Here is a 20,934-nt window from a genome sequence, read left to right on the forward strand (position 1 = left end):
TAATATAAATGTAATAAATAAAATAGTTGTCAATTTATACAGATCTGTAAAATGAGTCTGTTCTGGAGGTGTTCATAAACTGTGGTCTGAGTCAGTGATCATTTCAGAGTAAACTAAAAATGATGTTGTACAAGTGCCATGTTTTCCAGCATATTTTTGTTGGGTTATATCTATGGGCCAAGTGGTGGACTACATGGAGCATTACTTCCATGACCATGTTGAGGGGCTCAAAAAAGTTTTTTTTTTTTTAAGAAAACACTGCATTTCCATCAACCAGAGTGATGTGATGTTCACTGACGTTCATGTCCAATTAGTAATGTCCTACACCAGCACAGCTGGTAGTGTAACCAGAGATTCTTTAAGTATAGAGATATGCCAACATAATAGGTTTCTATGGGCACCTAACATGACCAGGTTCCGGTCTGCCTAAAGGGGCGTGTCATAATGCTCCTAGCATTGAATAGAACAGTCCTCAGGTCTACCTAGGTCTGCCTAAAGGGGGATTTCCCCCCCAATAATAGAACCCAGAACCCAATGGAACCTCTCTCTCTCTCTACTCTCTCTGGTGTAACTGTACTACGGAACAGAAGTTCTTATTAAACCAGTTTCAAGGGATGGACAGACACCTCCATCAAAATAAAATTTTATTTTATATAAATTCACATTCAATATTTGAGAAAACATCCCTCCCAAACACACCGAATGCTACTATGGACCTGAAAATCAAACTGTCAGCTTTCACAACTATTGTTGAAATGATTTACTTGAGAAAGGAAAGAAATAAAATGTGCTAATAACATCAAGAAACTGATAAACGTGCAGATTAAATAATCTCAATGAGCCAAGGCTCACAATAGGGTAAAAAAAGTCCCAACCTAAAAAAAAAAAGATAAAAGGGGGAAAAAAACATGGAAATATGTTGCAATAAAACAGTGTGAGAGTGGGTACAAACACCATGGGAAGATTGTAAGGTTTGGCCCATTCAACAGGTTACTGACAGTCAGACATTATCAGCAAAGTTTCACATTACAAACAGGTCACACAACATGCATGTGGGTAAAGTGGTGTTCACTTTTCAGATGGGCAGTTCACAGGCTTGCACTGCACAGACTTTAAAAAATAATAAAAACAAAAGAATCATAAAAACGCAAGAGTTTCAACACAGAAAGACATTACAATTTTCACCTTCCAGAGACTTCTCTATTTAGTTCATGACCCTTTGGGTAAACGATCTGAGCTCCACCATGATGTATTATATGAGCGTGGGGCATCAAGAGGAGGCTGCTACGTTTGCCACGGAGGGGTGTGTTAGAGATGAACGAGAACTAAAGAAGTGGGGGCACGTTAAGCTGGGGGCGTAGAGCAGAGAGTCAGTTTATCTATACTGGTAGTTCATGTTGGGGTCTCCTCTGCCGTAGCCCACCGGGTTGTGATAAGGAGCCGTGTTAGCACCATAAGTCTGGCCGCCCTGTCCTTGAGTGTAGCTTGACTGGTTACCATATCCTGTGAAAATAAATGGAAAAAACATTAATATTGAGAGTGCACCAACAATGTAAATATGCCCTATGAGAAGGTTTATTAAAAAAAAAAAAAAAAAAAAAAAAAAAAAATCAGAATGACAAATGAATAAGATGCAGACTTTTCATATACTGAACTAGTCAAATCAGAGAGAGAAAAAAAACGTGACCATTGGTACCAGGGGAAAAGCATGACACTACACACAGTCTTCTCTAGTCTAGTCCATACTGACCCTCATAAGAGTACTCCTGCGGTGCTCCAGTTCCCCCCGTCACCTGGCTGGGGTAGGCAGTACTATAGTTGGAGTAGCCCCCTGCCGCTCCCCCTGGAGCCGGGCTGTAGTTCTTCTTGCCCTGGCCAAAGCCTTGCTGCTGCTGCTGCTGCGGTTGTTGCTGCTGCTGCGGCTGCTGTGGTTGTCCGTAGCTGTAGCCTCCCTGTCCCGGTGGAGGCGGGGTGGCCTGGTAGTTGGGCTGCGCTGCCCCGGTCGACTTGCTTCCCTGGTGCATGGTGCCCTTCTTGCCGGGGGACTTGGAGGCAGGTGGGGGAGTGGCTGTGTAGTTGCCGTCTGATGAGTAGTAGGAGCTGTAGCTCCCGGCACCTGCTCCACTACCACCACTCTGATTGGTTCCTGCGCCTTCAGCTCCTGAAGCTGCACCACCGCCATTGGCTCCTCCGTTGTTGTAGTAGTCTACTATGGAGCAACGGGATTTGTCAGTGCAAAACAAGTGAAACAGAACACCGTAAATGCAGCTAAAGGTCACTAAAATGAATGGTCAAGTAAGATAATTTATGGTGGTAAACAGACCAAAAGACAATAGGAAAAGCCCAGAAAAGAACACTGTTTAAAACTCAAAATTGAGCATCCAGAAGTAAAACCAATGAGCACACAATTGAACATCCATTGACACATAGTTGTGGGACAAAAAAAGCTTAGGAGGGCTCAAATTCGGAGGGACATTTATTTATTTTTCAAAAAGGAAAAATAAACAAAACTGAAACATACAAAAAAGGCTCTTGATCTTTTAAAATCTCAGTGCAAGACAGCGCTAGTCAATGAAAAAGATAACAAAAACATGTCAGGTGGTGACAAAAATCGCCATTCTTCAGTTAAAAATACAAATACGCTACTTGATATACACATAACCATGACTATGACAGACTTTAAGAAAAACAAGCAATGGCATGACACGTCATAGCAGTGAGGGAAAGCTGTGGGTAAAATCCTTCAAAAGGAGCCGTCTTTAAAAACAAGGAAAGTAATCTTTGATAGGTACATTTCTTTTTTGAGTGGCAGACACGTAAAGGTTCAGACTTCAGCAATCATTCATTTCACATGCTAGAAAGTCCTTCCGCAAAGGCATCCTTTGGGTTGGTCGGGGCATCCTGTCAGTCACCATCCTTGAGCGAATCAGATGGACTCTGGCGCTTTTGGTCCCGCGTAACTGACAAGGGCAGCAGCTTATGGTAGTAGAACCACAGGTTACAGGTTTTGTCAAGTCCTCAAAGTTTGCTCGGGCTGGTGAAGGCAAATAAGGGCAGGCAGTTTTCCTCCACAGGAACGTGGGAACTGAGACACGTTGGGGTGGCAGGGTCGGGGTCGCGAATGAGGTACTCGGAAAGGCAGTGAGGAGGAGGGAGTTTGAAGTCCATGGCTGACATGTTAAGAGGGGAGTTCATATTGCTGAATGCTACGGACTCTCCCATCCTTTATCTGGCGCCTGTTTGTGTGTTTGCGTGTGTGTGTGTGTGAATATGAGTGTGCGTCAGCGTGATTGTGTGTCTGTGTCTGTATTGAATAGGAGTGTGTTTTGAAAGTTTTTATGTTGCAAACTCGTGGTAGCCATAGCAGTCTGAGACAAAGTCACCTGAAGAGTAAGACAGAGCAGAGAAAGGAAATATATTAGATGATTATGCCCACTGGCATCCAGAAATGGCATATAGAGAATGCCAATTATTTCAATTAATGGTCAATTTTGTGTGTCATCTTTTATATTTGTCATCACAAATGGAAGTTTTAGATTTCTCTGCTCCTGTCATCCCATGAAGGTGTGTCTTCAGAACATGCGACAGAAAGGGGGAGATGGGGCCTCATTTTCAGAGAGGAAGATAAGTATATTTATTTTTATTTGTTTTATCAAGATGCTCATCAAAATCCCATGGCTTCACAAAGCAGAGAAATTTAAAATCATGACGCGAAAAAAGTACCACATAACCCTTGGTGTGTGTGTGTGTGTGTGTGTGTTTAAATTTGTGAACGTCTATGCACAGGAAATGCACACAACGAGTATCTGCTGGTGTTTTGTTTTTGTTGCTTTTATGGAACTTGCCTAACCAACATTTTATTTGACCATGTATCGTTGGTGATGAAAATGTTAGTGAATACGATCTAATGATTTCTAACAACAGCTTTAGTGTTTTTTACAGAAAAAGGATTGTACATACATGTACATACATGTCGTTTTATTCCCGTGTTGTAGTATTTAAGTATGCAGTAGTATCCTTTATTGTTTAGTTCAGGGCTAAACCAATCCAGTAATGTTCATGGAAGGATATCAGTGCATGTCTTCATTGGTCATTTAAAAGTCAGAGAGCATGGATGTGTGTGCATTTCAAACATGTAAATACAAACTGCAGGTGGTGCAAAACCAAAATACAAGTTCAAGAAAAAAAACCTAAAACCATCTGTAATAAGACTACCAAACTACAGCTTGTTTGAACTCAGTACGCTCAACCACATCAATTCCACTACTTAAAGGGACAGTTTGGTCAATTTCAACATGCAGTTGCAATGCTCACACTACCCTGGACTTGTCAGTGCCTGAGATTTTTTTTTCTTCTTCTTCAGCCCTTTCCGAGATCCTGGTCATTGTAATGGGGGCAGCTGTTTGTTTACATTTCAAAAAAACATTTTTATTTATTCCCAAAAACATCCAAAAGGTTATAAAACATCAGCAGACAACTAGCAAACTGCAGTACCTTTTGGGAAAATATTTGGAGTTGGCCTACGTTTCATTTTTTAAAAATGTAAACAAACGCTGCCCCCATTAGAATTGCTCATATCTCGGAAAGGGCTGAGCCGAAAAATGTGGCATCACCAGGTACTGACAAGTCAAGGGTAGCGTGAGCAATACAACTGCATGTTGAAATTGACCAAACTGTCCCTTTAAGTAGTTGCAATTTTCATAAGCTGTAAAGCCTGTTTTGCTACTTTCTACTTTTTGCTACCGTTTTGCTAATTCTAAAAAGGAGGGAAGACTGAAAAAGACACTTACTGTATCCAGAGTTGGCATTGTTTCCATATCCGTAAGTACCATAACCACCTAAAGGGAGGAAAAACCCATTAAAATAGGTCAACAGGGGATGGGGCAGAAAGCATTGACGAACGAAAATGTCGCCAAATGTACATAAAATCATAATGACAGAATGCCAACACGGGGCGCTTTACCTTGATTGTAGCCTCCTCCGTTGTTAAAGCCTCTGCCACGGCCCCTCCCCCTGCCTCGACCTCGGCCTCTGGGATTGGCTGTGCCATCAGCTGCCTGTCCGCCCATTATGCCGAATCCTTGGCCATGCTGCATTGGAGTAAATCGATACTCAAGTCAGTCACTACTACACTCATGGTGGAGAGAAGTAGATTAGCTCACTGAGGACGACGCATTGTAAATGGCAAGTCAGACAAGTAACTGGATTCCACCTAAGTTGCTCAGTCAGGTGGAACCCTTATACAGCCCAGAGAGCAGAAAATAACTACAGCAGCAATGACCAAGCTTGTACAAGTCACCATAAGGTAGAGGACATGCCGAGTGCTCAGAACGATCAGAGAACAATGCACGAGGCATCATGTAGGGGTCAGATAGTCAACGGGACGCTCATTAATATCTGCCATCACTGTTGGACTCAGCATTGATTGTGTCTGGTGTTCTACAATTTCACTATAAAATTGACATAAAATTTGCATGGCAACACGTTTGCTGCAGGAAATGTGTGCGCTTTTTTTTGCACAAGCATGTCCCCGGCCTCACTGTCTCCTATATCATCTCCCCATGCCTTATGTCAACCAAGAGTGGCTGAGGAGTGGGTAAATAAGGACTGAAACGCCTTCAACAAAGAAAGTGGATGTAACCAAGAAGCGTCATTTTGTTTCCTTTCCGGTATCCACTTTATGTCGGGTGAACGCCCCTTTAGGAGACCTTCGGTTAGGAGACCTTCGGAGTCCTGAGGTTGAGAATCAATGAAGTCCCCTTAGCGCCGTAGATGGCGGTAGCGCACGTCTTGCGCAAACACCTCAAAAAGAGAAGAAGAAGTAGGGGACAACGCCCCCTTAGGAGACCCAACTTGAGCACACGCTTTTTCATTGAGTGGGCGTGGTTTGCGATATCTTCGTTTGATTCAGAATTTTTGCCTTCAAGTTCACAGACATCCATTTGTTTACAGCTAAACTGTTTGGATGAAGCCTTCAGGTCATCCACTTCACGGTGCGAGAGCCGTCTACCCTGCCTACCCTCTACGATAAATCCATCAGATGAGCTCACCATGGGTGGCATCTTCTTCTTCTTGCTGGCTTCAGACACAGAGCCCTCGGGGAAGAGCCTCTCGAGGGCGGCCAGGGCAGCGTAGGCCTTGGCCACCTTCTTATTGGAGCCTGAACCCTGGAACTTCTGGCCATCTATCTCCACCTAGAGAGAGAGCCACAGAGGGACAGAACAGGGGGAGACAAGATGAGGAAACCGGAAGGGCATTCAAGAACATAACGAGCATGAAATGAACACAGAGACAGAAAAAAACGAAGATATCTTTGTGTGCAGTTTTTGAAAACAAAGTCAGAATTTTGCAGCATTTCATTTGACTATCGTCTATGGAATGCGGACGTTTAGAGGGTCCACATGACGTACAGATTCTTTTTAAAAGAGAAAAGTGGGAGAATCGTTTGTAGTGTGTGGACAGGGCTATATACTTTCAGGACGGAAGGTTAGGAAAATGGAATATATATATACCTCCATGATGGTCAGAGAGTGGGATATTTACCTCCATGACAAAGCGTTTGTCGTGGCTTCCGCCCGTCTCAGAGATGAGCTCGTACTTGAGGCCACGTCTCTTCTCGTTCAGCTCCATGACGGGGTTCTTGCCGTGCTTGGTGAGGATGGGACCCTGCTGCCTAGCATTCTGACAGGACCAAGGAAAACACAACACATGGTCAACAACAACAACAACAACAGAGGCGCAGCCAACGAGAGAGCGAGAGAGGCCAGATATTTATTACCTCCACCAAGGAGAGTTTGCTTTTGGTCGTGTTGGTCTGTCTGTCAGCAGGATAACTCAAAACGTTAACGGATGCTGATGAAATTTTGTGGATTGTTGGAAATGACAAAAGGAACAAGTGATTAAAATTTGGTGGTGATGGGCAACACAATTTTAAGGTCTGGACGGTGAGTGAATTTATAGTTTAAAGTATATTTTTGGGCTTTTTGCCTTCATTAGACAGGACAGTGACGAGAGATTGGAAAGTATTGGGGAAATGACCAAGGCTGTATGCAAACCTGGGTCACTATAGAGAACATTGCACAAGCATTGTTAGGTGTAATAGTGCACTGCACCACAGCACCCCAATGTATGAGACTTGTGTATGTGTGAGAGTGAGTGTCAGTCAAGTAGTCCAAAATTAGTCTCCTACCATTCAGCATACTGGCTGCCGTGTCCCTTTCCAAAGTGACTCCCCCATTTCAAAACCATTGGCTATTTCACAAAAAGCTTTTAAGACCAGATATAACTAGTAAAACAGAGTTAGTCATTCTGCTGCATGACTTCTCAGAAGCCTACCCGTAGAACGGGGAATACGGCAGCCTCTGTTCGCCTGTTGTCAGTAAGGGACCTAAGCCTTTTAGGAAACCTCTGATCACTCAGCCATCACTAAGACTTTCCATGATCACACAAATCACATTTATAGTTAAGGCTGATCAAGCAGGATCATGGCACTTGGCACTGCCTTAGTATGTTTGAACGCCTTTGTTTTGGCTAGGAGCAGGCTTTGGCTTGGCTTTTTAAATCTAAATCACCTGTAAGTCATTTGAAGAACAAGGCTATTTATAACAACCAAGTCCCGCAAAACATTTCCAACGAAAGCAGAAACGACAGACCCAGAGAAGGAGCGAGTGTGACTAACTGACTGGCGCTTGTTGTGCATAGAGTTACAACCTGTGCCAGCCTCTGATTGCCCTTTCTGAATTTAGTCCTGAAACGTGAGAGGCCATAGGGGACGTGTCCAGTGGGGCAGTGTGTTGCGCACTTCGGTAGAAGAGGAGAGGAGAGAGCAAGAGCGAGAGGATCGAGAGAATAGAGAGGAGCTGGAGAGGGTCAGAGGACACTGGGCCTCACTCACCTCGGCAGCGTCCGTGGCGTCGGCCTTGGCCGCAGCGGTGGCAGTGTCTGTGTCGGCCATGGTGGCTGCGGCTCTGTTGGCGTCGTCCTCGCCGGCGGCCGCGTCCTCGGTCTTGATCGTGACCTCAGTCACCTTCTGCTCGGCGCCTGTCGGGAGGCCCATGTCCTGCAGGACCTGCGTGGGAATACAGTAGTGTAATCATCAGTAACTTTGGTGCTGAACCAAACAGAAGAGAACCGAAAATAAATAATAAAGGTCCACAAAAGTGTTCTATGCTCTTAAAAGTTTAATCAGAGATACTTTAAGTATATGTTTCATACACCGTGCCAATGAACTTTTGGGAGCATAGGTATAGAATTGATGGCATTTATTATTTCTTTTCAATTCAATAGTGTGTTGTTCTGATGAAATAATGACATTTACCTGATTAAAAGGTGGAAAGGAGTTTTTTTTCCTTATATCTGAATTGAGGGCAAGAGGAACACTAGTACTTCCTAGCAAGTTGATTATTGTATGCCATAATGTACAATGATGTGAATCTCCTCCATGTCCGACATTTTAAATTACCAGTGACCATAGACATAATTGGAAGCAAAACCTACTGTAGTTTGGTCAGGTCTGTAAATATATAATAATAAAGAGCACATTTGTGAATGGGCAGCATAGATTTTGAAAAATGAAAAACTGAAATTACAAGCTAGACCTATAGGGGGTCAATAAACGCAGTGGCTAAAGAGGCGAAGGAGACGCCCATCGATCAGAAGGGCCATTGGCCAAATTTCATCTCCACCTGGCCTTGAGTATCCCCTTGAGCAAGACGCTGAAGCTCAATGTTGCTTCGGTTCACTCTGGAGTGAATGTAAGGCGTATTTTTTGCGAAGTGCTGTAGGTACTTTGCTGACTATATGAAAGTGTGATATAAAATGGAGTCCACTTAGCCTGATTTATTGCTAAGAGTCTTGCCGTCTGTGTGTGGGGGAGGTAGAGCAGTACACAACAGCTGCGTGGATAATGATGGCCTACTTAATGCAGATGTTTATGCTGCAACCCCAAGGATGGGAATGGGAATTATTAATACCAACATTGCACCAATGAATGTACATGATGCACATAGACATTTAAGTACGAGGTATGAATATAGTGATGGTCGTTCAATCTTTAGCAGATTCCAAATCATTGTTTTTTCAAAACATCAAGTAATTAAAAAAAAAATTACACTTGCCACCCTTTGCATTCAGAAATGGTATTTGAAAAACCCAACAGGTAGTGCCCTGCCCCTCACCTTGACTGCTACATGCAGCTTGGCGGTGCGTTTGGACGGCCCAGAGGCCTCGAAGGTCTTGCCGTCCACCTCCACAGACATGGTGAAGACAGGCACGTGCACGGGCCCCGTCTGGGAGATGAGCTTGTACTGCAGGCCCGGCTTCAGCTGGTTCAGCCGCATCAGCGCATTCATGGCCTGGGGAGGCTCCGCCTTCTCCTCCGGAGCTGCAGGTCAGCACGCACACCACCAGAGCAGAGAAGAGAAGAGAAGAGCAGACAGAAAGGGGACACACCATGAAGCTTCACCTGCTATGTTCTCATTTAGTTGCTTTTTTCCTCCTTCATATCAATTTACTTTTCTGGTCCAGGTGAGACTATTTTCAGAATGTAGAACTCGAGCGAGAGTGAGAGAGAAAAGAGGCGAGTTATTCTGGAGTGTATCATGGTTGGCGTCTTACATTTCTTCTGCAGCTTCTTCTTCTTCTTGTTGGGGCTCTTGTCGTCGTTGGTCTCCTCTTCCTCAATAGGCCGCTTCATGGGCGGGGCGTAGGCTGTGCTGGGCGGGATTTGAACTATTGGGGTGCAGAACATTGACATCAATTTAACACAATTTATAAAACTACATTAAAAAAATGATAAATTTCACCTTCACAACGACATAACCGACATAAAGGAAATCCTTGTGATAATATTCTAAACAATAGAGAAGAAGGAAAGTCACCAATTTGGAAACAAACCTGTGTAGTCAATGGGGCCATCAGGCTTGGGTTTCTTGGGCATTTTTGAGGGCAGGGGATCCATGCCCAGAACTTTGTGGAGCTGTCCGAACGCTGAGAGTCGGAGGGCATGCTGCAAACACAGAGGTCAAAATAATATAGTTTAAATGTTGACAGCAAAGCTCGGAAGACCAGGACACATGCTTGAAAGTCTGTACCGGTCATTCCATATAATTCACAGACTGTATACATATTGTACACGTCAATGACGTACGTAAACTCTTACTGGAAGAGTTCTATGGAGCCAAAGGATGTTGTGCAGCGATCACACAGCATAATGGAGAAAACTGCCTTAATCAAAAAAGGACTAAATAACTATTCACAGGTCACTTCTTCAGTAATAACTCAAGCTGTGACAACACATGTGGTTTCTGCCTTTGGCTTTCCAGAGAAGAATGACTTTTTGATTTGATGATTTTATGATCACCCCCAAAGTAAAACAGTCATAGGATTCATGTGGTCTGATTACATAACATGCTGAACTTTACCAGGGGGCAATTTCAGAATGCAGGCAGAGATTCCCATGATGTTCATAGGCAGACACAGACAGACAACTGCAGAAACGAACCTGCGCACTCTGCGTGATGTCCTCCCGCTGCTGCCGGTCCATGTGACCAATAGCATCTGTCAGCTCTTTCTCACATGGGTCACAGACTCCGGTGCCATCTGCAATACAGATTTGGAGAGGGACGAGTGAAAACACAGGCTTAATTTTCACCGTAAAATGTACCACTCCCCCCTTCACTGGCTTAGTTTTCACATAGAGTGTAAATGTACCAGTCCAGTTTGCCATCCTTGTTTGAATGTTTGGGTTCGGTCCTTACCTGCCATTAGGATGCCAAAGGCCAGGCACTCCAGAACCCTACGCAGAGCTTCGCCTGCTCCCATTGGTCGGTTGCCTGTACCAATGGCCTTTTCACATAGCAGCTCTAAGGGCTTTTCAGGAAAAAACAAACAAACAAGCAAACAGTTAAATATAGTTAGCAGCCATTATGGCATTCTGAGGCACAAAAGACAGCCCTTTCAAGTGCAGCAGAAAAGAACATGAGAGAAAAGTGGAACGTGTTTCCTGAGAGTATATTATCCTTCCTGAGTCTTGAGCAGTTTGTGAATTTTGAGCTTCATTTCCTCAGTGACTCCGATATTGCTGCTTTGCAAAGGAAGATAAGGCTCCTTGGCTAACAGCGGCGCCTGCCTTGGCACTTACCCAGCCACGCAGAGGGGCCCAAGTGGGGAGACGAGAACACAGGTCCCTTAGGATACGGATGACGATGACACAGGAGCGCAGCCCATTGGCCCTTGCCTAGAAAGACAGATATGGAGCAAACAAATGCACAGCACTGTTAACAACACAAAGAATTTTTAAAAAGAACACATCGAAAACAGCTACCAAAGAAGTTGCATCTTTCTTGAGACATACTACTGACTAAATGCACCTTTGTGTTGATGTCAATTGCAAGACTAATAAGAAAAGCAAAAAAAAGGAAGAACACACAAATTCACAGAAAACGCATTATGTGACAAATGTGTTTTGGTTACAGTAAGAGGGAACTGATCAATATTTATTTAGTATTGGCCATTAAGAGTTTGCTCTTCCTCAATGTCCTTTGTAAAATACAAAAAGGAAGAAACAAGGCCAGGTAGAGCTCAGGAAAGTGCATCACCATCCCGATTTTGTTTACCAACAACTGTTTTACTTTGCAAAATCTCCTGATGCACCTCCCTGACATACGTAACCTGTTAACGTGCCACACAAAACATCCCCAATTAGAGGGAAAATTCTCCTCAAATCCATCTACCCAAGACAGAAACAGCAACGAGCCCAACTTAGGTTTTGTTTTTTTAGAAAAAAAAAAGTGCTGTACATGGTGCAATATTCCTTAGGAAGGCACAGAGAAAGCCGCCAAACAGCCAGGCAGGGAAAGGAAAATGGGAACAGAGGAGAGGGAGGTAGAGAGGAGAGGGAGATCGGGGTGAAACAGTGGCTACATATGCTACAGAAGACAGGCTGCGGAGATGAGAACACTTGCAGGTAACAGTACGGTTAAGATTGTGTGTGTGAGCGAGGGGGAGAAGAACAAAAAAACAACACTTTCTTTCGGGACTATGATGGCAACCGACAGCAATGTCACCTGTAGCTTGAGCGCTGGGTTAATTTACTGCCTGTTTTGACTATGATCAGATGGGCATGAACAAGAGGTGGCGTGTCTACAAGAAGCAGGTGTTAATAGAATAAAATGATCACACACAAGACATAAAACAAATTAAATAAAACAAAGTGAGACAACCTGAAAAAGCACCGACATCACAACTTGTATTAGAAATATTGCACCGCACAAAAGAACCTGTTCCCACCCAACACTGGATTTGAAACTCTCTATCTTTAACAAAGGAAAACCTGACCCCAACAGATGATTGGGAAAATGTTGTTTTCTTAAGTGACTTAACAATTTTTTTGGTGTTGCTTGAGGGATACAATGAGGACGTTGGTTACATGGATGAAACATTAAGGGTTTGCTTTCCCCAACATTTAGAAACACAACCAGTGAGAATAGTTACAATGGAGGCAAAGTACTCCATTAAATGTCTTAAGAAAAAACACAAAAACACAGGTAAAAATGAACACACGGCGTAAGAAAAATAAAAAAATAAAAACTCAATAACTACAGGAAGACAAATAAAGACAAGATGCAAACCTGGAACCACTTGGCGTGGCGAAGAGACGCCAAGGCAGTAAGGCATTTCTGCCTGTCCAGAACATCCGGGGGATCGATGACTGTTAGCGATTCTATTGGCAGGTGGAATAAGAAGACAAGGTACAGTTTGACCAAGGGGTTTCTGTCACACGGCCAGGGGGAAGAGGCAGACTTTCCCAAACCACAGGCAGCAGGGGGAAGGGGAGGGGGCACTCCCCCGCACTCAGAAACTTAAATAAATAACAAAATAAATAAATAAATAAATAAAAATGGCATGGCCCTCTTAAAGGAGCTGTCCTGACTTGCACATGAGGAAGAGGAAAAGTACCCACCAGCTGTTTAAGACATGAGAACCTGTATGTTCTGTTAATTCCAGTGGGATTATGCATTTTACAATGCCCATATGAGGCGTACTGACTGTTTACTTGAAGATATACACTGCCTTGACCACAGGGGGTCCCAGCAATCACATAAAATGGAGGACATCTAAGACCCCACGTCCTCATGCTCACACTCGAGTGCAGCGAAGTCAGAATAAACGAGCTCAAAAGAAAACATCATCTAGGACGTAATCTTGTGTATATATAAAGAAACAAAACAAAAATCAGGAGGTAGCGCCCCTCCCCTTCCACCCTCTCAGGTCTACTGCCTCGCCCCTTCCGAGACAGAGAGCGTCCAGTTGGTCAAAGGTCCAGCGTCCCTAAAATTGACAAACTAGAAGGCTTGACAGAGAGAATCAGATTTTGAACCACAGGGAAGCATATAATCAGATGCACAAGTAAAGGGGTTAAAACAGGTCCACACTGCAGCAAAACTGATGGTGCCTCAGCTCAGAAAACTAGATGTCTGAAAGCGTCTGGGTGTGTGTATATACATAACAGGGGTTACAGATAGGGCTAGGTTCATTTTTCCTCGTCACTACATCTACACTTGTGTTTAAATAACGTAGCGGTTCGCCATCATTTTTCCATTCGTTCCCAACTTGACACTGATGCTGTTAAAGGTCACCGAATCCACATGGGCATTTTGAGGTACTTGAGGCAGCTTCAGTGACGCATTCGTTGTTTGTCACTGCCGTGTTGGCCTTGCTGAGCTTTAAGCCCCTAGCGTTACCTATAACCCACTTGGCCTGTCGTGTCACAGCAGCTCGGAGGTCTTTGGCAAAAACGACACTCTTTCTCTCTTCACCCACACAACTCATTTTTGCTGCAATGCAAACCGTTCCACTATTGTGTAACTGTTAAAAAACACATGCAAACATGTCTGTGTTTTTTTTTTTTAATTTCTCAGTAAGCCTTCAGTATATATTGATTCTTTCGAGGGAAAGAGAAGAACATTCCTTGTCTTGCATTCCCTCTTGTGTCCTTAACCACTCCATCTCTATCCCTGCAAGACTTCTATACTGTGTATTGGGCCATCAAAAATGTGCTTGACATTACATGGAACTATGAGACTCATGGGGGGCTAGTCATAAAAAAAACATCACAGCAGTCCTAGACTTCTCATATTTCAAACACAGCAGTCCCTCACAACCTCTAGCTCCATTGAAGGCCCAATAAACAATATTCTGCCTGAGCTTCCTAAGTAAATCTTCTTACTATCCACCTTGCCCTGTGCTTCTCAACAGCTTCCCTGCTTCAACATCTTCTCCTGCCCCCTGTATTTGTCTTGTGTCCATGGGGGGTAAAGGTTAAAGAGAGGGGGTTAAACACGGACACCATGGCACATCGTGGGGCTCAGAGACGAGACTTACCTCCTGGCGTCTGCTTCTCCGCCTCCTCCCGCACCACCGGGGAAGTCAGGTGGATGGTGAGGGTCAGAGGGGGCTCTTTGGAGTTCGTGATGACGATGTTGGCCTTGGGGACTGACGGCGTCACCTCATACTTCTCCTCTGTGATCAGCTGACAAACAAAACAAAGATATCAGATGAGATATGAAACGTGCCCATTACAAACGAATAAGAAATTGTATTATTTCATCTTTTTAGCCAATGATAGAAGATAGTAACATGGTCAACTGTGGTACAGGATATATTATATGCATGGTTCATTCACTTAGGACAGTGAAGTGAAAAGACAAGTGTTGAACAAGTCATAGAGATCTGGGTTATGGTTAGGAGATTCTAAGCAAGCCAACCACCACCATGGACACTTGCACTGCGCCAAAGCACCCCCCATATAAAACGCCATCTAAAGGATCCACATCATCATCTTAACCCATTTACGCTTGATGCTGCTGCCTACTGTGACATTGACCCTAGCACTGGGAGCTGCATGATGCATGAACATTCAGGATCAAGAAATTTGAGATTTTTTTTATTACAAAATGTTGGAATGTTACAGCTGAATATCTTAGTATTTAAGTGCAACATATTTCTTTGTTTGAAGTGCTTCCGACACTGAGATATTTAGTTTTTTCATAGGCTAACAGTACCTTTTCCCAAACCTGGCTTAGGCATTTAGCAGTCATTTAATTCAGGTATTTTAGGCATAAATGGGATGAGAGAACACATCCAATACCTTGAGCTGCACCCTCAGGTTGTCGGCCACCTTCTTGAGCAGGGAGACGGTGGGCTTGTCCTTGCAGAGCAGCACCAGCTCCAGGTCCAGGTCTCCCTTCAGCAGCAGCCCCTTGGCCACCAGGCCCACGCGCATCACGCCACGCAGCGACCGCGTAGGCTGCTCCAGGGACTTGGCCTCGCTGAGGAAAAAAACAAAAAACAAAACATGACACTGGGCATTTTACAATTGGCTGTAGCCGCTTGACACACAGCGTTTCACCACTGGGACATTGTAAAAGTCACTGAAAGGAAACTTTACAACCACACTACTACACCACTATGACAGTCTGCAGGCCCTTGTAATACACTACGAACTGTTCATTACCCTTTTGGTAGCAGCGAATTTGTAACAAGGTCGTGTTAAAGCTGGGTTAAATCCCTATGGTTACAATGATGTGCTCATTATGCTCTAATCATCAATACCGTCCTCCCTCTGTCCACTTTCGACATGAGCCACATTTTTCTAATAGTTTTTTGTCCGTTTCTAATGCATGTAAATATTAAGCTACTCGAGTTCACGTCAAAATGCAGATGAGATCAACTGTTTCAGCGTGTAAGTAACCATTTAAGTAACCGTCTCCACACCGTGGGGCATGAATGGGCGTACGCAACCTGACAGATTAAACCCATCTAAGTAAAATAGACACATCTCACAAGATGTCCACAAATCCTGCCTGCCACACCGGAGGGGGAGCAAGTGATTAATTAAAGACACTGAAACATAATGAGAAACGGCCAGCCAAGCAGTGAACCGGGAAATGACAAATGTTGGAGACAGTGTTGGAGCCTTGTTAGTAAGCCATCAGTGCCCTTGCACGCCGCCCCACCTCCCCACCTGCTCTTGCGCGTGAATTCATTTTCTCTCTGCTCCCTCTCAGCTGTGACTGCTTTGTCGTTCTCTGACTGCCCCATCCATACCCTCGCCACACCCATACACCATGCTCTCAACTCTCCCCTCTGGCCATCCATACCCTCGCCACACCCATACACCATGCTCTCAACTCTCCCCTCTGGCCATCCATACCCTCGCCACACCCATACACCATGCTCTCAACTCTCCCCTCTGGCCATCCATACCCTCGCCACACCCATACACCATGCTCTCAACTCTCCCCTCTGGCCTCATCTTCATTTCCCTGTCCCCAATGTCAGTGTCAGTCTCATTGTCTACTTTCACATGAGACATTTAATTCTGAATAAAGCTTAATTCCGCTTTGAAAACGTCATGTAAACACCTCTTAATTCGGAATTAATGGAAAAATCAAAGTAAACTCGACTGAACCATTTGATTCTGAATCATTAATTCGAACTTAAAAACATCATGTTAACGTAGTGACTGTCGGTCTCGCTGACTTCTTTCTCTGGTGCCCACATTCTCCTCCCCCAGAGTGATGTGCCCTCACATGGTTCCAAAAGAGTGTCCGCCTGACTTATCTTTCTCTGCCCCAATCCCATATCACTCCATCCCTCCCTCTCATTACCCCCACCCCCTCCTTTTCTGCCCCTTCCACATCTCCCACCTCCCCATAGACCAGACCAGTGCTTCTCAACCTTATTTTGATCAAATGCCCACCTTGACCACATCACAAGCCTGCCAATACCCCTTGACCACATCACAAGCCTGCCAATACCCCTTGACCTCGTCACAAGCCTGCCAACGCCTCCCTAAAGTACTGCAAAAAATATCAGACTACCGCCCCCCATTGGAAAAGTTCCACCCCCCTCAGCTGTCTTCTTTGTATCACCCCCCTGGGGGGCTGTAGATCCCCCGTTGAGAAGCACTACCATAGGCTGTGCTCCCACTCCCCTGTTCCAGGGCAGGGACTGACCTCTCCTTGTCGGCCCCATCGGCGTCTCCCCCCGCGCCGGGCTTGGCGGCCACGCGCTCCTGCTCGTCCAGCCAGTCGGACACGGCCTTGAGGGCGCGCTCCGTGTGGGACACCATGTTCTGGACGGCCTCCAGCTCCTCCTGCGTGGGGTAGACGGCAGAGTGCTTGGCCATCACGTGCCGGTCATCGTTGACGAAGATTCGCATCCGGTCGCTCCGAGGACGCTGCATTGGGGGCTGAAGCGAGAGGTGGAGCAACACGTGAGAGAGAGCGAGAGAGAGAAATCCTTTGAAGCAATGATAAAAGGAGATACAGGAACATGACAGTGACGGATAACTGCACTGCTAATGTGAGTTCTATGGGCTTGTTGCCAGCACAAAGGCAGCCCGGTATTATGAGACATTGATAGGACTCTCTCCATTAATGTCCCATCATACATCATGTCAAAGAAAGCAGATCTCAGACAAGGCAAGACTTGGAGAAAATATTTAGTCATGCGTCATGCGCGATTAGTGGATCATAGAACAATCCACGGATTACTGAATATTAGATTTGTTTTCTATGAGCACACAGCAGTTTAGACTTTAGAGGACACAGGGCAAGACTGTTTGTAAGGAATACTAATATTCAAATAATGAAATGCATGAGTCAATTTTGCATAATTGTGCAACACCATCACATTGGTAAAAGAAACAAATACCCAAGTTCATTGCAATCAAGCATTTTTTTCAAGGAAGTCATCACATTGTTTTTTTTAAAGGTGCATCAAGAAGCAGCAGACAAGTGACTATTATTATTCCAAAACAAACACCCATCAAGGAGGAAAAGCAGAGAAAAGGGCATTTACCATCATTGCAGTAAGGAGTACCCACGGGTATGGGGAATGGCAGTGATGAATGCACGTTGGCAGGCGTTCTTTACTGCTTGAGGACGCTGGCTAAGACCTGTTGAGAGATTCGACAGTGCTCCTTTTAATTATGGCAAAAGATGGTGAGGAGAACAACAGGGTGCAGCTGTCCGCACCACCACCACCAGAGATGCAGAGGACAGATTATAATGGGTCGAACAGCAGCACAGCATGCAATCAATCAATACCATCACATCAGTAGCCATTGCAGTTTACTAATAAGGTCAATGACAGGGCTATAATTGTACATCATGAAAGCGTCATCATTTAAGTGTACTATAGCCTAATTATAACTATGCCATTTTAGAAGCCATCGGTACTGTTTTCCTTGCAAATGATCAGTATGAAGCAGCCTGCTCCCCATCATTCATCAGCGGGACAGAAAAGCGCTCCTCTGTCAGGAGGGATTTACTGAGTATCCCAGCGCACCCCCATCCAAAATAACACTGCGCCAATCGGAGCAACACACCAGCTATGCCTCAGATGTGCGTCACGAACTACCCCCCCCCCCCCCCCAACACCAATATATCTTTTTATTTGCATGCCACCAATGCATTTTAAACGATGTATTGTGCTAAATTAAACGGAACGCTAAAGGCTACACCGACGAACTAGGGGACAAGCGCTGCTCTTCTTTGTCAGTGAGTTAAGCACAGCAGCCATTTGAGCCAAATTTCAATCTCATTCAGTTAGAGCCGGTTCTAATTTGCAAACCTGTGTTACACTGTTACAGCAGTGGCGACCTCCCGGGTTTTATCAGACTACTCTAATCATCCCTAGAATAAATGTAAAGAAATAGGCCTTCGCGAAATTAATATTTTAAATCGGCCATTTACTTGCAAACATGGGATTATAATGATTCTTTTCACTGATGTTTGATAGGAACATCTGTTTGGGATTCCTCCCTTTCTTGATCATGTAAATTTGATTTTAGCTTCCAATCGACGATTACACTGGCCTTCTCTGCTACAGGTTGTCAGCAACAAAACGTAGGCCTAGTTATTACAGAATGTTGAAGAGCTGCAAATAGACACGCACATTTTCCAAGCCACTGAAGCAGTCCATTCTCTGCTGATGGAGGAAGGACGAATGGATAACATGTAGTTCTAACCGAGAAGGGGTACATGGCATCCCCAAGCCGCCATTTCAACACACGCTACACACCTCGGCAGCGGTTTATATGTCGGCAATAACGGGTATACACACCATCAACAATAATATAATTACACAAATAATCCGGTAATACTACATGACGTTTATTCGACATCAATCTTTCGATATGTGGAAGCACCGTCAACTATCCGGTAACAATAAGGTTAGCTAGCAAATATTAGCTAGGCTTCCAGTCGTTAGCAGTCTACGTGTTGGGTGTATTAAAATGGTCGTGGCAACGTTTACAGTTAGCGCCAGAGAACCCAGTGTTTGTAAACCACGCATCGCTGTTTTCACAAAACATCCGTAACATCCATGCAAAACCCACCGTGCCTGATCCACTGCATCTAAGCAACTGAATAGTTACTCACTTTTACAAATACAGATATCGGACCGACTCTATCTGTTGAGCAGTGTGCTGACTTGGCTAGCAACAGCTAGCTTCAGTCGTCTGCATGGAGATTGGTACAGCCTGCTGAGGGCTGAAACAAAGGCTTTGCCTCTAGCTGCTAGACATGTAAACTAAGCATGTACATTTGCACAGGGGCCCGAAAACATGTAACGAAGCTTTCCCTTCATTTGAGGCATTGATTATTGTGTTTTAAAACTACCGCAACTTTACTGTAGCGTCAATGGGTTGATATTAACCTCGACTTACCAGCATCGACGACGGTCTTCAACGATAATAACCTCGTTGAATAAAACGGAGTCTGGGTAGTCTGAGACAGCTACTGCGATTGGCTGCATATACCATGTGACAGCAAGTGCACCAATCGCGTAAGACCTTTCGATTCCTTTCATCACCGGCAGCTTGACGCTCAGACAGGTGAAGTGTGTAGAACTGTATAATAGCTCTTGGTTGTAATTTATTATACACACTCTATGCATAAACCTGATTAACCCTAATACATTATGACTATTTGCTGTATACTTTGTGGATTTTTCTCTTTTCCTTTTCCAGCCGTGTTGTGTTGGTCTATTTATTGTCACCGGATGTTTGACCATTCATTCAAAGCCTTCCAATGGTAGCCTAGTAGCCTAAGATCTCAGTAGTACTTTTACAGTATGTGTGCCTGCATTTTATTCAGAACAAGGCTACCCCAGTTGACCTTTTGTCAAATTAGCTGAAACATAGTTTGCAATAGACCTATAGCTTAGGCCTATTGGCTGTGAACCACTTGATGGCAAAATAAATTAGGCTACTGGGTAGGGCCTCTTAAGCCAATCCATTAAGTTAGCCCACATTTAGCTGACAATTTAATCTAAAGGGACTTAAGTTATTACAGGATATATGGTTAGGCCACAGGAGATGGACCACCCACCTGGATCACTAACGGCGCTGCAAAGAGACCTTGCTTGGGCCCCATGAAAGTTGACAGACTTAGCTATTAGTAATAGCCTTCAAAGGCCCTTTGTGAAGAAGAACATGTCATTTCAAATATATCAAAAAGCGTCTTCTGGTTTAAAATATATAAATTGAGCAAGCAGAATCAGATTTGCTATCGGTTAACTTTTATTCTACCCATTTCCCTATCTCAGTTCCCATGTACCTCAGTCAGCAGTGCATGACTTGCTTACTTCAGTCATGGGTGAAGGCATGGGGTCCCATCCCGTCCCACCCGTTCCTACTAACCTGTAGCTAAGTGCCCCATTCATTACATTTTTGAGATTAGACCAACATTTGTAAACATGGAAACATCAAAATCATACCTGGCTGGAACACTTTCGAACAATGAAGACAACATCATTTCATTGATATTCATATGTCATTTTAAGACCTGACATAGCCTACTGTAAAAGAGTTTAGCCGAAAACATGAACACAAAATCTTGATTTTATTTGATTATTTTGGTCGGC

At 44.3% G+C, this 20,934-nt stretch overlaps 1 protein-coding gene across 5 annotated transcripts; it reads right to left on the bottom strand.

The window, feature by feature from the left end:
• Positions 1-627: 627 nt before the first annotated feature.
• ilf3b (interleukin enhancer binding factor 3b) lies at positions 628-20,001 on the bottom strand. Of its 5 annotated transcripts, none has more exons than XM_063192131.1 (19): positions 19,736-20,001; positions 17,866-17,962; positions 17,019-17,254; positions 15,149-15,329; positions 14,383-14,530; positions 12,630-12,721; positions 11,141-11,236; positions 10,758-10,869; positions 10,502-10,599; positions 9,895-10,006; positions 9,616-9,729; positions 9,177-9,382; positions 7,895-8,068; positions 6,544-6,681; positions 6,051-6,194; positions 4,964-5,090; positions 4,791-4,838; positions 1,751-2,206; positions 628-1,503 (listed from the first exon to the last, which is right to left on the bottom strand). In XM_063192131.1, the coding sequence occupies exons 2-19, from the start codon at positions 17,869-17,871 to the stop codon at positions 1,376-1,378; spliced, it is 2,616 nt and encodes an 871-aa protein (XP_063048201.1). In that variant the 5' UTR covers positions 17,872-17,962; positions 19,736-20,001; the 3' UTR covers positions 628-1,375. The 5 variants fall into 5 exon arrangements, with proteins under 5 accessions (XP_063048201.1, XP_063048179.1, XP_063048193.1 ...); XM_063192109.1 differs by having other exon boundaries at positions 1,751-2,209; positions 19,736-19,999; XM_063192123.1 differs by having other exon boundaries at positions 1,751-2,209; positions 19,726-19,745.
• Positions 20,002-20,934: the final 933 nt, after the last annotated feature.

Source organism: Engraulis encrasicolus, chromosome 2, assembly GCF_034702125.1.
Source record: "Engraulis encrasicolus isolate BLACKSEA-1 chromosome 2, IST_EnEncr_1.0, whole genome shotgun sequence".
In the NCBI taxonomy this organism is placed as follows: Eukaryota; Metazoa; Chordata; class Actinopteri; order Clupeiformes; family Engraulidae; genus Engraulis; species Engraulis encrasicolus.